Genomic DNA, 16,508 nt, shown 5'->3' on the forward strand with positions numbered 1-16,508 from the left:
TGTTAATTTTATGTGAATCATTTTGATCTTGTTCCTTTGACTGAAGCGGACAGGTTTCCCGGGGTTGTGAAAGCCACCATCTGTACACTTGACTACCCCACCCCTCCTGGTTTGTTAAGGCCAACCAGAAGAATTTAAGAACCCCACTGGTTCAGGTAACTAACCCCTTGCCAGTACAGGTCCATTTCCCAAGGAACTTAAGAGAGAAAACCATACCCTGAAAAAACCCTATCTTTAAAAAGATTTGCTTTGCAATTTTTAGACCAGGGTCTATTCTGCTGGGGTGGTGGAAGAGCAATTCCCAGTGCTGCTGGACCATTAGGGGGATAGATGGTGCTGTTGAGCAGCGGATGAGAACTCTCAGGATGACCTGTGGAGCAGGCTGGGAATGTATTGGGGATTTGTCTGCCACGAGAAACAGAACACAGCAGATCTTCAGCACAGTCAATGGGTGAGACAAATAACCCTCACAAATAACCGTAACAATGGAAAACAAATTCATAGAGTACACCTGTCAAACTACCAGCTCTGTTTAGCAGCAATCTGCAGATTTAAGGCTTTAGTGACTGCTAGTATAAATAATGGAGTAGCTGCCGTTACAACCAGGGCATATAATTCTGCTCCCACCACTACATCAAATTGGACTGAACCATTCAATCACTCCCAATGCAGCATTACCTGCTACACAGCTGGCATGCTCAGAACACCAGTTCTCCCCAAAATGGGGGGGGGGAGGGTTAGAAGAGGTAGCGCTTTCAAAGTAAGCTACTGAGGGTAAGAATGACATATACCTCAAACTCAATGTTTAGGTCTCAACTATACTACTGAGTAGATCATGGAAGTCTCAGCTTATTTTGCATGATCTATTCTGCTGTCCATGGGGAGGGGTCAGGAGCCAGGCAGGAATACTGAAGCTCTGTACCAACAACTTGAAACTGCACTTAATCACTATACCACTACTGATTTCTTCAGATGTTGCCCATACCCTTGAATTCTATTTTTGCAGCCTTAAGGGTTGAAAATTGAAAAGTAAGAGCCTCAGGAGGAATTCGGTGTTGAATACAATTTTGACACATGTGTGTGGTGAATGAGGAATATACACTGCCCTGATCATAAGAATATAGGAACAATGATCAGGGCCTAGCTAGTCTGCAAATTCAAATCCATACAACTTTAGATAAATTCAGCCACTGGTTAGATTTGTCATACAGAAGACTTCACATGTACCAAGTACAAGCAAGTTTGTGTTATGGTGCCTTCTACATTAAAAATGTTCTATTTACATTAACATCTGCAAGCTGCACCTTCTGACATTACAAGTACTTCTGAGAACAGATATTAAGCTGGTAACAATATGACAAAATTTGCAAACTACCCAGATCAGGAACTTTATGCTTAAATTCAAAATTATTTAATAATTGCTGCTGAAGACCTTCAGCTTGTGAATGAATACTGCTTAAAATGAGTCTCATTTCTGTTTCTGCTGCCATCTGATCCAAAAAAGTAGAACAGCAGACAATAAAAACCTATACTCCCATCTACACTGTGATAAGTATGCCACCAAAAAGGCTACTTATGTAAAACATCTCTGCAACCATTTTAATCAAAGGAATGCCATCAAAAGTGAATTTAAAAGCTATATAAGTTAAATACAACCATAACCTTTATGGGCCTAGATTTCCAAACTCTGATTTTCTCAAAGTTACATGTAATTCAATCATTGCACAGAAGTAATTATCTCACCACAAACTTGGAAAGGATTCAAACAGCAACATTTGTCCAATTAGAATTTTTTTTCATGCATGCCATTTGACCAGCAAAGCAAGGTGACAGAAGATGCCATAGTAAGGCTGGAACAGTGCCTATATAAGAAACATTTAGGAGACCAAAGGCTGTGCTATTAACATTGCCAAGGTAGAAAGGACTGCTTCCTGCACAAACTTGTTGCTTTGTAGCAAAGGCTAGGTACAGAAGGGATTTTTTTAATAGAAGGGATGCTTACCACACTTGAACTCTTTTGGTCTGGCATAAAATGTGAAATTGAAAAGGTTTTATTTTTAACATATCTAAGGTCCCAAACTCTGCAATGTAGAAAGCATCTGCCCAGGGCCAAGTGTCCCAGCACATGAGATGCACATCTCTGTGTGCTCTGTAGAGCTACTCATTGTTGTAAGGCTTCTAATCATCATCATTTGTGCCTATTCATGACCAATCTGACCAGTCTTCATGCTGGTCCCACCCCGATTTTCACAAAATTCAGGCAGATTTGAGTATCTTCCACCCCATACCTCACACAAGCACTGAGTGAATGCAGGCAGATCCATCACCTTCCACCATTGCATGGAATTTGGATGTATCACACATCTTCACCAATCAATGGTAAGGAGCCATTGAAACACCTGTTATCCATGTAGAATTCCAGCCCTACCTGCCACCTCACATGCAGCAATACAATATCATATTCAAACATTATAAATGAGTAATTCACACTAACATGAGCATACAGTAAAGGCCAGTCAGTGGTGTAACCCAAATCATTTCCCCCAAATGCCTGGAACTCCATTTCTATCCCTCAGGCCACGATTCACTTCTACCTCCAAATCCCCCAAAAGCTACTTATTCTGCAGCGTGTTTAATGGGTTGTTGCAACTTTAATCGATTCCACTCTGACAGTTAAGGCCTTAACAATTCCATCCAACTCTTTTATTCTTTACCCCTCATCTGTTTTAAGAGCCCCATGGTGCAGAGCGGTAAGCTGCTGTACTGCAGTCAAAGCTCTGCTCATGACCAGAGTTCAATCCTGCCAGAAGCCAGTTTCAGGTAGCTGGCTCAAGGTTGACTCAGCCTTCCATCCTTCTGAGGTCAGTAAAATGAGTACCCAGCTTTCTGGGGGTAAAGTGTAGACGACTGGGAAAGGCAATGGCAAACCACCCTGTAAACATAGTCTGCTTAGTAAACATCATGATGTGATGTCACCCCATGGGTCAGTAATGACAGTGCTTGCACAGTGGACTACCTTTACCATCTGTTTTATTGTGTCATTACTTAAATCCTTCTTTCAATATTATTTCAGTATTAAGTTTAAGTCCAAGCTAAAACAGCGATAACATGCATAAACACTGAAGGCTGCTTAACTCCCTATTATGTTCTTGTCCTCTGCCATCTGATACCCTCATAGAATCATAGAGTTGGAAGGGACCACCAGGGTCATCTATTCCAACCCCCTGCACAATGCAGGAATTTTAAAACTACATCCCCCACACATCCCCAGCGACCCCTACTCCATGCCCAGAAGATGGCCAAGATGCCCTCCCTCTCATGAACTGTCAAAGGTCATAGAATCAGCACTGCTGACAGATGGCCTTGCTGCAAATACTCAGTTAAAGGTGCTAACAAACACTAACTGCATATGCATCCCAAACCCCTGTCCCAAGTAGTCACTACATCCCTTGCAAACTCTACCTTCCAAATTCAGGTGCGATAATACACGAAATAAAATTTCAGGACTCCACCCCACTGCAGTCCAGTTATAGCCTCACTCACACTGCCATGTGTCTTTGTAAGAGTTTGACGTTTCCAAGTGTTTTGCTGAAGCTGTGCCTGCTAAGCTGCAAGCATCATGTTTGCCCAACAGAGAGGTTTTGACTCCACCAAGTTCTCTTCTCATAAAAAGTATTGCCTTGCACAGCCAATCAGCACAACAGGTACTAATTAGATTCTGATATCACCATTTCAAAGTAACTGGCTGTAACAGGTAGCCTGGATATCTGATCCTTAAGATGCCTGGCACTTTTTTATTGTGCTATATTGCACACCTGTACATTCTCAATTCATCAGAAAAAGCACTAAAGCTTTAATATACAGTTTAGCCTTCACTGGCTAGTAGTGTCCAATCAACTTAGTTCAGCCATTACTAGTGTTTACCATTAGATGGCAGTGGTTCACACACAGATTCTGAACTACTCAGGCCTTATCAGCCTTTCATTCATCTCAATCAGTAGCAAAGAGCAAGAGTCCAGTAGCACCTTCAAGACTAACAAAATTTCTGGCAGGGCATGAGCTCTCGTGAGCCACAGCTCACTTGACTAATACAGCTTCCCATCATGATTCATCTCTATGATCACTTGCCAGAAAAATTCATCTTATCTACAATCACCTTTGCTGCACTCCTTGACATAGCAATAATGGAAGTTCAGGTAGAAGAAAGCTACCCATCAATAACCACCACCACCCCAGCCAAGAATCGCTAGAATTTCAGGTGTAAGTTATTTTCAAAGTTATAGGTTGGAATTTAGGAGCTTACTATTGGGATTTTCACAATATATTTAAGAGTTGGTTCCCTTAAAAATACATCTTTCCTCTAAACATTAAAAAGGGGGAGTTCCCTTAATAGGGCTGATGAAATATAAAGGTAAAGATGCAAGCTTCTGAAGACAACTGTTCCCATACCATGAACACCTTGGGAGTCTGTTCACACCTCCAATAGTTCTGATAATTAAAAAAAATCAACACCAAACACTTATTTCAGTACCTAAAACTTAGAAGCCACACCAATTTGTGTTCATCTGTGTGAACAAAATGCTCCATCACATTCATGCAGGACATCTGCCTACCTTTTTATAAAAGCTCCACATAAGAAAAAAAGTTATGTGCCTTCTTAATTTCTGATGTGCTCTCTTATGTCATAAAATAAGCATGTGCTCAAAGCATAGGGATCTTGCACTACTTAACATAACTGAAGCCAATACCGACAGACAGAACTTGGGAGTTTCACAATCCTTTTTATTTGGTTTTGAACCTAAGGGATGTTTTTGCCCAGCACGGTTTCTGATTGACTACTGGAAATTTGAATGGCTGCACAGATTTTTTTTAAATGTTGCTTTGGCAGCAGCTGCCATTACAGCACAAAGATCTGCACTGTGTTACTGAGTTTAAGCTGTGGCAATCATTTTGTGGCTGGCTCTGCCTCCTGTGGCAGCCATTTTGTTGCTGTGCCCACCATGCCATGTCAGAATTCCAAATAGGCCCACAGGCTCAAAAAAGTTGGGAACCCCGGTCTAGTAAGGATGTCATTAGACCAAGTTTTAATATAAACCCATGCACAATCAGTTCAATAATACAGTGGATATTACTGCGTTGGTTTCAAAATGTTTCTCATCCATAGACTGCTTGGCAGCTTTGAGTTCATTACTATTTTAAGACACAGTTCCTATCCATAAGGTGAGAATACTAGCTATCTCTTCAGGAGACTGTCGTGAGGACAAAGACTTTGTTCTTTGCTATTGAATGTGCATGTTTTCAGTATGCAGACTCTCAGCTTCAGACCAATGGGGGACCTACAAGGACTCACGGGGAGAATCTCAATTTCCCCAACTCCACTATTTCATGTTTCCTTTCCCACACCTTTTTCTGCTTCCATGGTCATTTATGCATGGGAGTGTTACCTAAGGTTCATTGCTGGCTGGACTCACACTTTCCGGTTGGAAATCTCTGCACCAGCAGCCTCCAAACTCAAATCAAGTCCCACCCCTTCAAATGCTGCTTTGTAATTGGTTTACTTGTAGTGCTCATTGTGAGAAGATTCCCCCCTCCAAACCCAACTGCTGCATAAAAAACCATTTTAAGAACAAAAAAAGGAGCAATCTGAAAGGAAGGGGGGGAGGAGAAACTGAAGCCTTGGCTTTAAAAGGCCTTTCTTTTGCCCAGAAAGATCCAAGAAAGGAGAAAGTATTTGAATCCCTGCCTCTTTACACACTGCTTTGTGATTGGCTATGAGAGAAACCCAGCTTTTGTTTTCCCTGCTTTGCCTTCTGCATCGAGATTTCACCCGGGCTGAGCTCAGGGGTGAGGGAAGACTCAGATTAAGAGGAACGGGAAGACCTGGACATTGTAAGGGCTGGCAGCGAGGTCATTTCTAATGGATGGAGAACTCATGCAGAACTCCAAGGAATAACCGAGTCAGACAGGGGGTACACGTGAGTCCAAGTAGCTGTGCATAAATGACCCATCTCTCTTTCCCACTTGCCAGCTGACCAACCTTTATCTGCCACCCTTCATCAGCTTGCCCTTCTCTGGCAGCCTCTCCCTGGGAAACCTCTGGACAGTTCCTGCTGGGCTAGGGCCCAGTTACTCAGTGGTGATCCTGCAAGGATTTGCAGAGGGTCAACTGACTTTCTCCTATATCCCCCTCCTCACACTATTTCTTGTCTTCCTCCTGACAGCGCTCATATTCTCACCTTTCTCATCTTTCCACCCACACCTTTTATCTGCCCCCCCCCCATCTTCAGTTATATTTATTTACTTCATTTATACCCTGCCTTTCTCTACATTTGGGACCCAAAGCAGCTTACATCATTCACCACCCCTCAAAGACCAAAACAGGTCTGGAAAGGGCTGACAATTCTGTTGAATTTGCCTAGCAATGCTCACTGAGGACACTTGTTTCTTAAAGCTGGAGCAATGCTTGTATAATGAACATACATTTTAGATTTTTTTTTTTTTTTTTTTTTTTTTTTTTGCAAAACTGAGACTCTTCTCAGGTTTGTAGAAAGATATGTCTTGTCTGTCCATGGCCCCAGTTTCTGGATGTAAGTATCCACAGATTTGGCCACACTGAAAATTAGATATGCTAACAAGACCACCTGAAAGGAAATTCTATAGAGGGGGCATTTCAATCCCTGCCTTTGCTTCCCTTCTCCCCACCCCTTCATTTTCACTCACTCCCCTTTTTCTCTCCCCCCACCACTTATGCCCAGCTTGGGGGGGGGAACGATTGACTCCAATGCCTCCCCCTATCCTTCTCCAGCAGCTGGGGGCAGAGAGGGGCTCCTGTTCCTTCTCCCCACCCCTCCTTGCACCCCCCCTGCCTCTGTGGAACAGTTGTGTGTTTTTTTGGGGGGGGTAAACCACCCTTTTTTACTTTTAGGGTTTTTCTGCAAGTTCACAGAATTGTTTTGTCCATGGCCACACTCCACAGATTTAAGTGTCCACAGATGGAGTCACACGTGGCTCCACGTGGAATATGAATTGAGTCTTCTAGAATATTTAGTGAACAGCCTTGCAAATAATAACCTACAGCCTTAACCTAACCACTCCTTTGTATAGAAGTATTGTTCCTCCTTACCTCCCCCTACCAAAGTAAGCCTTCTCATACTTGCCATTAGTTCCACTAGATAAGGCTAGATTGAACATTACTCATTTTTTACTCTAGCTTTTTACTATCATAATGGCACTTCAAGTAACAAGACTTACTACTGAATATATGACTACTGACTATATGACTATGGTCAGTTATAGTACACACAGGTATTGGGGACATCTACCCTTGAATGACAACTTAGATATGTCACTTGTTGCTATAAAGAACTATTCCAAAGTAGCCTCAAACACAAATTTGCAGCAACAGGCTTTGAATCCTCTTCAGTATCTTCTGCTCTTCATGTACCAACCAAATCCAAAAAATTATATACAGTGCCACCATGTAATGGATGATCATTCTGATTGCTCCTGCACCAACTAGGCAGAGCTAGTATCATACTTTGATGCTCATAACTTCTACCAGACCCTGCTGCCCAATTCCAGCTTAAATTAAGTAGACAACTGTATCAAACACTTTGCAAACTATGCTTTTTACTGGGAAAGGGGCTCCTGAAAAGGCACAGAAGTTATCTATGCAAGTATTTCAGGATTCTTATGTGAAGAGAGTACTTTCCCTTTCCAAACTAAGGTTCAGTTAATTGTAACTCTTCAATATTCTGATCTTTCCTTGTATTAAGACAGGGAACACTGAGATACACTGGCTTTAGGAAGTACACTACATTTGATAGTTTTGCATTGGCTCAGAAATCACATTTAACTTATGTCACTGAAATGCTCCTCTTCATCAAGTTTTTTTAATACATCAGTGAGTTTTCCCAAAGCATATAATCTTTATGTTCATTATGAATTCCCTTGTTAAACTTAATTGTTTATGTATCTGCTTTCGTGTTAAAAATAATGATGTTTTCTCACAGTAGAGGAAGGGAATGAAACCAACCAACTACTCATCATTAAGGTTCTTTAGCTAAACACAGCTATTTTAAGTGTGGCTCTGGAGCATGGAGCTTGTTTATGACATCACCAGCTCAAGTAGCAACTATCCAATGGGGGGAGGGGAGAGATGTTGCTACATCTAAGACTTATGAGAATACATGGATTTGAAATCTTACATGCAAACAAACTATATTTTGAAACCAGGTTAAACATCTGAATTAGTCTTAACATTTGTTCTATCACAGTGACATTAAAACAATATATGAATTTGCTCACGGACCATGATAAAATTTTAATACCTGGTCTATCATAAACAGGCAATGTACCAATACACAGTCAAATGAAATATAGCAACTAGTATTGTGTGGAAGTGTATTTGTACCAAGGAACCTTAACAGCTTTTATAAGAAGTAACTTGGGAATTGATCTCTACCTTCACATTGGTTTCTCGGAAGAATCTTCCATCTTGTTTTTATCACGTTTTCCAAGATCTGCAGGCCATAATACTGAAAATTGGAGAAGTGAAATATGTGAGTATGCAGTATAATTAAGGACAACGTTCAGGATTCTCATTTCAGCTGACCTCATTCACACTTAACATCTAAGATTAAGTTGGTTAACAAGTCACCCATTTACTGAGTTTTTCCCATGCATTTTCCTCATTTTACCCTTTACTATTCTAAAGTCCTGCTGTCTGATCATGATTACACCAGAAAGGGAAACAAAAAGTGTTTTGGACAGCCAAATCTGTAGGGGGGGAGGGAGACGGCAGTCAAAAACGCATAACCTAAAAGACTGCTCGTAAGGTCAAATACAAAAACAAGTTAAGCAGCTTGGACGTGCATGGGTTTCCTGCCATTTCTTTTTAGTTTGGGGCTTAATATTACATCCACTGACACTTTCTGATGGATGTACTGCCTACACTTCAATGATGTGTTACTTAACAGCAAGACAACTCACAGACTTATTTTAAGTTACAAAAGTCTCTCCCCTATAGCAACTATTATCTACTGTTTCAAGATTAACTTTTGTGCTCAGTCAAACATTCAGTGTTTCAAAACATTTTTTACCTTCCAGGTAAGCCAGATAAGGCATAGTTCAAAGTGACACAATTGTAGAAAGAGAGGAAAACTCTTCAACCCATTTTATTCCTTTTATCTACTCAACATAAAGATGTCTAATACAAGAACTTTGACAAAATATATCCAAATAAGACATAATGAGAAGTAATAACAGGAGAGGAAGAAAAGGGGCTAAAGAGATGCAATGTTCTTTAGAATCAGAAATTAACAATGGGAATAAGCGGCAATACCTGAAAGGCAAATCTATGATAAAATAGATATTCAGAATTTGGCTGAGAATAAAAGTTCCTCTAAGTCTGTTAGTGGCTACACAAAATAGGATAATTAGAATTTCAGCCAAAGGGATCATGTAAACATTATAATAAGAAGAACAATGTAGACTGTCCCAAACTACATTGTACTCTACAATGGATTTTTACTGCTCATTTCAGTTCATTTTCACATCTTCCATACAATTTGATCGGAGTTAGGAAAAGGGCTTTGGCATTTATCTTTTAGAACTCCATGGCGGTTTGCAGAAAATAATTAAATTCTATTAAGACATCACTGATGTCCAAACACAGAAGTTAGTAAAACATTTCAATATGAATCTCTAATCCAGGGGGATGTCACTACTCATGGCTGGAGCTTTGCTAGTTCATTTCTGCAGTAGCAGTCCTCATTGACAAAGTGAAGAGCTACATTTAAAACTGAACAGCAGGTTGCCAGACACTGTGCTAGAGAATAAACAAGTTGCCAGAGAACAAGTGAAGCTCAGGTAATGTGCAGAGTTTTCTTCTCCACTGGAAATGTTAACTTTTGCACTGAGCCCTAACACTCATCAAGTGAAGAAGCACTTCTACTCAATGGTGCTAGCATGCATGAAGCAGTTATGAACAGGCTCCAGAGTTCTTCAGTAGCACCCAAGCAGTGCAGATGTTGCACATGTACAAAGGTGACAACAAGATTTTACTTGTAACAACTTTCTCTAATCCATACCATACACAAATCAGCATGGGCTTCCTCCCTTGGCCCAATTTAGTTCCTACTCTGACAGTTATTTGGTTTCTAACATTAATCTGTGTCACAGAAGAGGTTGCCCACCAACTGATGGCAGGTCAGGAGCACTAAAAAAATCAAAGAATGCATTTTCAGGGATAAAATTTCTTGAAGACAAGTGTTCTCAAGGATGGGAAGGGAGTTGCTATAGCTCAGAACTGAAGCTTTTTCATTCCCACACCAAATCCCAACAGAACACTGATTAGCAGATATTCATCCCTCCCCTCTTTCTGGCACAGGATATTATGAATAGTGTGAGTTTGGATCACTTGCAACACTGAAAAAATTATATGGATTTTGTTTTTACCAGCTTCATCTTTTTGAAGAAGCTGTCTTATTCAATTCCACTTTTACTGTTGAAGCAACAGTTAAGAACATAAACCTGCCCTCTACTGTGCTAGAGCACACAGCCCAGTACTACCAACTATGGTTGGCAGCAGCTTTTCAAGAATTCTGGCAGAGGTAAAACACTACCAGATTCTTTTAAATGGAGATGCTGGTGATTGAGCCTGGGACAATATGAATGCAACGTGAATGGTTTACTGTGTGTGTGTTAAGTGCCGTCAAGTCGCTTCCGACTCATGGCGACCCTATAAATGAAAGTCCTCCGAAATGTCCTATCTTTGACAGCCTTGCTCAGATCTTCCAAATTGAAGGCTGTGGCTTCCTCTATTGACTCAATCCATCTCTTGTTGGTTTACTATTGAGCCACAAACCTGCTGACCCACACAAACTACAGGACACTTTATAAGTTACAAAGCAACATTAGGGCTGCCATGCCCCTGGGCACAGCAGAGGATCTCTGCCCTGCCCCCCTGACTTCTGGTAAAAAAACAGAAGTGATATAGGGCAGCTCTAGGAATCGCCGGAAACTCTATGGTTTACCATAGTTCCTGGAGATTCCTCCCTATGTAACTTGAAATGACATGACACCACAGCTGGTATTGTGTTCCCCCCTCCATATCCATGCCTACAGCACTCCCGCTAGTTGCCTGGCAACCCTAGAGAAAATACCTGTCTTTGTATTCTGTTTATTATAGCAGAGGGGTGAACCTTACACCTGAATACATGTTAGTAACGTGCAAAGCAGACCCAGAATAGAAGAAAAAGAATCAAATAAGTTACCAGTTTGCTTTCTCTTATTAGCATTCCCAATTTTACCAGGTTTCAGAAATCACAAAAAATTAAACAAAAAATCGCAGGCTGCAAAAATATTTCAACCTGTCAAAAAACTACACGTATAGATGGTCCAAACTTCCACCTCACATCCCTGCTTTCCAAACATATGGTAAGCTCTATCTAACATGTTTTCTAGATGTTATACAATATTATGTTAACCAACTTACGAAAGATGGGACAGATAAATAGAAAATGAAAAATGCTTACAATGATCCCTATGGCAGAAATTTTATGGGACACTTATTCTATGCACCGAACCATTCCCTCCCACCACCCAAGAAACCAAACAAGGAAAAAAAGCAATTGATGAACAGAATTCAGTTAAAGGGAATCAAAAGGGTAGACCTTGTGGAGGCCTGCCGTCAAAGCCTAGCTGTGTCAGTTGCACAGGAAGACACCCCTTTTCTTCCTATTACAAGCAATCAACATAATGGAACATTATGATTAATATCAGGTAGTGTTAACAGCTTTAAAAAAAAATGACTGCATAAAAGCCAAATGTCATAGTGCATAAATTCAGCACCAAATCATTTGTAATTTATGTAAATTGAAGAATTCTTTACCTGTTGCTTTCTTTCTGTTCCTCTAATCATCTCATTTTTCACAAGACAAATTTGAGTTTTAAAAAATACTGTTGATAAATCAACTTAAACATTAGTAATGTCTGTGAGTATAAAAAGCAAAGTTTACCAGGCAAGCAAACAGGCAAACATGGTTACTTTAAATTTAGTACTTTGAGGAAGTTTTTAACTTTGTCCTAAAATTTACAAAAGCCTTTTTTTTTTTTAAAAAAGCTAGGATTTACGTAACCACCATCCAAATTCTGAATGAATTCCTGAGTGCAGTTGTATTCAATATAAATACAAGGCATGTTAAAATGCGTGGATGATGTTTCAAGAAAGTGGCCATGCACAAGTTTAACAGTATGACTGCTTTCATACACTTGGCAAACTTACTTAACCCTTTAAAAATCCTGAAGTGAAGTGAAAACACTGGATTGCAGAATGCTTAGGAGTGTAGTCTTTAGCAAGTCACTACCATGGTGGTATGGCTTGATTAACTGCACTGCAAACAAGCACAACTTGTAGTCAGCTGAAGAAAGCATATGGGGTGCCTCGTCTCCTTTAAGCAGTACAGAATACCATTATTTCAAGTAGCACTGAGAGACATATTTTGCCCTCAGTTATGTGCATATGGCTCTCATTAACATAAATGAAAGCCAAACACATTCTCTAAAGACAAGATATGTCCATGTAACACTCTGATCTGTTCATACTCCAACCAGAATTTTTATTCAAATCCCAATGTGCCATAGAATTTCTCAAGACTTTTTACAAGAAAATAAATTTTATGGAAACACTGTGTACTAGTATTGGGTCAGACTAGAAAGGTTTTAAGGAACAGGCAAAAAAATTCACAAGTGCTAAATCTAAAAATTGAGATACCTTCCTCAAAGTCTGAGTTGAAGAAAGACGGAAATCAATTAGAAATCATAGACTTACTTTGGTGTTCATATTCTGAGAGAATTCCAGAATAGTATCCACTCTTGTCCATGCATCAGGGTGCTCCTTTAAATGAGTCAAGACCTCCTGTGCCATCCTTTGCTAAAAAAGGACATAAAACCTTTTAAAAACTCTTGCATGAAGATTAATGTCTCCCAAACATCTGATAGTTGAGGCATACATTCTGAATTGAAACTGCAGAAACATAGTTCACCTCAACTACATATATTTCTCTACAAATCACTGATATGGGTATGATTCCTATGGAAACAAAGTATACCCAAAACTGCAACATGAACAAGAATCCTATTCTGAGGGCAGGTAATTCTGCTGTCTTCCTGCCCTGGAAGCACCTGAATAACCTCATCACACCTGCCACTCAGATGCAGAAAAATTATGATTTCCAACAGAGTGATAGAAGGAAAGATCAAAGCAGCAACACACACACAGTAGACAGCCTGCTCTGCAAATGGCTGCTTTGGGATCACAGCACTCTTTCCTCATGGAACACTACCAGTTGTTGCAGTGAGTTTTTATACAGAATTCAAGAATGACTGGGTTAATGATGTCTAATGAAACAACGTTTTTTCATGGTCAGTAAAATTTAAGATCACTTTTTTTCATGATAGAAGCTAAATCAATCCATGAAAGGAGGTCTGTCAAATGCCACTCAATATTAATATTAAAAAATGTTATCTGAATGTTTGATTCCTGATCACTTTCAAAAATTACAGCTTTTAATACACAAAAAGCAAGCATTCTTCATATATGTTGCTATACTTAGAATTCAACAACCAAAACTGGAATTAAGCAACAGCATATCTGACAAAAGACAAGTACGCATACAATGAATAATAGTGTCATTGCAGCTGAAGTTAGATACAACAGGCTAGATCCAGGTTTCTTTGATTGAAAGGAGGCTGAACGATCACCTTTTCTCCCCACCCACTATGAAAAGTTTCAGAATAAAATGCACACAGTGTACATGATAGGAAGATTTCACTCAATTTCCCCTCTACCTACAGCCACCCTGCAGGACTTTTGCTCAAAGGCTGGGGGTGGGGCCTGCTGAGGAAAGCATACCTGCGTCTGTAAACTCCTTCCATCTGTAGAACTTACAACCCACCCCTTAGAAACCTCATGCAATATAAAGCAGTGATACCTAGAAATACACATACAGTTGCAGAAAGCTAAAACATCTGGATGCATGGGGGGGATGCAGTGATACCTTGGGAAGAGACCAGTAAGAGGTGAGAAGTGATTGGAGTGTGGTTTTCTTTCTTGCAGCTGGCTTATGGTGACCCAGTAGGATTTTCAAGGCAAGAGATGTTCAGAGGTAGTTTGCCATTGCCTACCTCACAACCCTTGACTTCCTTGGTGGTCTTCTATCTTAATACTGACCAGGGCCAACCCTGCTTAACTTCTGAGATCTGACGAGATTGGACTAGCCTGGGCTATCCAGGTCAGGGCCAATTGTTTGTAGTAGTTTCTCATTACATTGTCTCACTTCCCAACTAGCATGATAAAATATAGAATACCGTTAGCCGGTCTGAGCCCGACTTGTTTGGGAAGAGCGGGATTAAAAAACGAACAAATAAATAAAATGTGATTCTTACTACAGAACCAGAATGGACATACACCAAGAAAAAGATATCAAAATATTCATTCTATGAACTTTGGGATCATATTATTTTATTTATGTTAGAATTTTTTTATGCTGCCTCACCAGAAACTTGCCCAAAGTGGCTTACAAAACAAAAGATAAAAACAAAACATTAAGAGATATTGTTTAAAATCCAGCATAAAACCATTAAAAGTATACCACCAACCCCTTAATCAAAAGCCTGAGTGAACAGAAACATTCTGGCGAGGTGCCCAAAAGCAATGTAGGCACCAGATGAGCCTCAAGGGGAACAGCATTCCATAAGTGAGGTGCCACTACAGAAAAAGCCCAGTCTCCAGTTGCCACCCCCCTCTCCTCTGAAGGCGGGGGAATAGAGAGCAGGGTTTGTGAGCCAGAGCAGGCAGGACTGAATAATATGGGAGATGGCGGTCAATCAAGTGTCCTGGCACCAAGTGCTTTAAAGGTAAGAACTAGAACTTTGACTTGTGCCTAGAAAAATATGGGCAGCCAATGCAGATCTTTCAGTACTGGGGTGATACAATCACTGTATCTGGCCCCTAACAACAGTCTGGCTGCTGAATTTTGGACGAGCTGCAGCTTTTGGAGTGTTTTCAAAGGCAGCCCCATGTAAAGAACATTACAGCAATCTAAACTAGATGTAATCAGAGCATGGTTTGCCATGGCCAGATCATGCTATTCAAGGGACAACTGTAGCCGGTGTCTCCGCCAAAGGTGATAAAAGGCACTACATGCCACAGAGGGGATCTGAGTCGCCAACTGAAGGCCAGGATCCAGCAGTACCCCAAGCTAGGAACTTGATCCTTCAGGGAGAGTGCAACTCCTCAGAGGACAGGCTGACTCCTCAGTCCCTGAGCAGCTTTGTCTTTGGCCAGAAGCACTTCAATCTTGTTTGGATTGAGCTTCAGTTTACTGGCCCTCATCCACCCCATTACCACTGACTGTATACAACATTTAAAAAAGATATCCTTGCTATATCTTTGGAGAGTGACACAGATTAAAGGAACTGGCATCACAAATCGGATCAGATTTGCTTTTCAATTAAAATGGTGTGACATATAAGCATCAAAATTGTATTACAATTGCAACATTTGCTCATACTTTCTCCAACTAAAGGAAAAGGTTAGCGTAGCTGCCCTACCAAAGATTACACAGTTCTTTCATCCCATTACTGGAATACAGAATAGACTGGAAACCATTTCCTAGATATTCTTCAACATAACTGTAGTGATATTCTTTACTCAGAAGGCCTCAAAAATTGGCTGATTAAAAGTCAAATTTTACCAGCATATGAACTGTTCAAAAGAACACACTGTTTCTTCCTCTACAGATAAGGCTTGGACATAATCAAATTTCAGGTTTCTGGTTTCTACACATATACTCTACCTGGGCTCCTTCTCCATGATACAGGCAGTTCACCACATTATCCAACAGATTTATATCCAATTTCTGGTTGAAATCCAGCAGCTGTCGCGCTGCATGGTCTGCTAACATTGTCATAATTGCTGGCATAGATTACTGCAAGTTTAAAGAAAGAAATAAAATTAGAGAACATACTTAAATTTAAATCTTAGAAATAAACCCCCCCACTATCAGGAGGAGGAGTTGTGCCCTTATTTCTTACCAGGCAAAATATACTGAGGTGGACTACACTCTACCTTTCAAAAGCAAAAGAGCATTTACATGTATGCAAGGAGGGAAAAATGTCCCCTTCCATGCAATATTCCACACCTTGTGCCCTCATTTGATGAAGGGGCACAACAGCAGAAGGAAACATTCTGAAAAGATTAGTTCCATAAGCAACCTTCAGGCTACTTTTGACCCAACCCACTGAAGTCTTGAACTTCACTCTGAAGTTAACAAGTCTGCAAATAACTCCTCATAATTAATGTTGTATGTTTGGCTTCATATTTGATTAATTTCTGTTTCCTCCACAAAATCTAACACATAAAACAATGTTTATGCTAAACAAATAATCCTACCAGAACACACTGCCAAGCGCAACAGTATTTTAAGACCCATATGCTATGCACT

General features: G+C 40.3%; 1 protein-coding gene across 2 annotated transcripts in view; it reads right to left on the reverse strand.

The window, feature by feature from the left end:
- Window positions 1-16,508, reverse strand: part of XPO1 (exportin 1) — a 40,316-nt gene that overhangs the window by 19,594 nt on the left and 4,214 nt on the right. For both annotated transcript variants that reach the window (XM_056852306.1, XM_056852304.1), the window contains exons 2-4: window positions 15,861-15,992; window positions 12,833-12,934; window positions 8,465-8,537 (exon numbers count right to left, since the gene is read on the reverse strand). In XM_056852306.1, coding sequence (XP_056708284.1) covers window positions 8,465-8,537; window positions 12,833-12,934; window positions 15,861-15,986 — 301 coding nt within the window. In that variant the 5' untranslated portion in view covers window positions 15,987-15,992. The remainder of the gene's footprint in view (window positions 1-8,464; window positions 8,538-12,832; window positions 12,935-15,860; window positions 15,993-16,508) is intronic.

This window comes from Euleptes europaea, chromosome 7, assembly GCF_029931775.1.
Source record: "Euleptes europaea isolate rEulEur1 chromosome 7, rEulEur1.hap1, whole genome shotgun sequence".
NCBI classification, from domain to species: Eukaryota; Metazoa; Chordata; class Lepidosauria; order Squamata; family Sphaerodactylidae; genus Euleptes; species Euleptes europaea.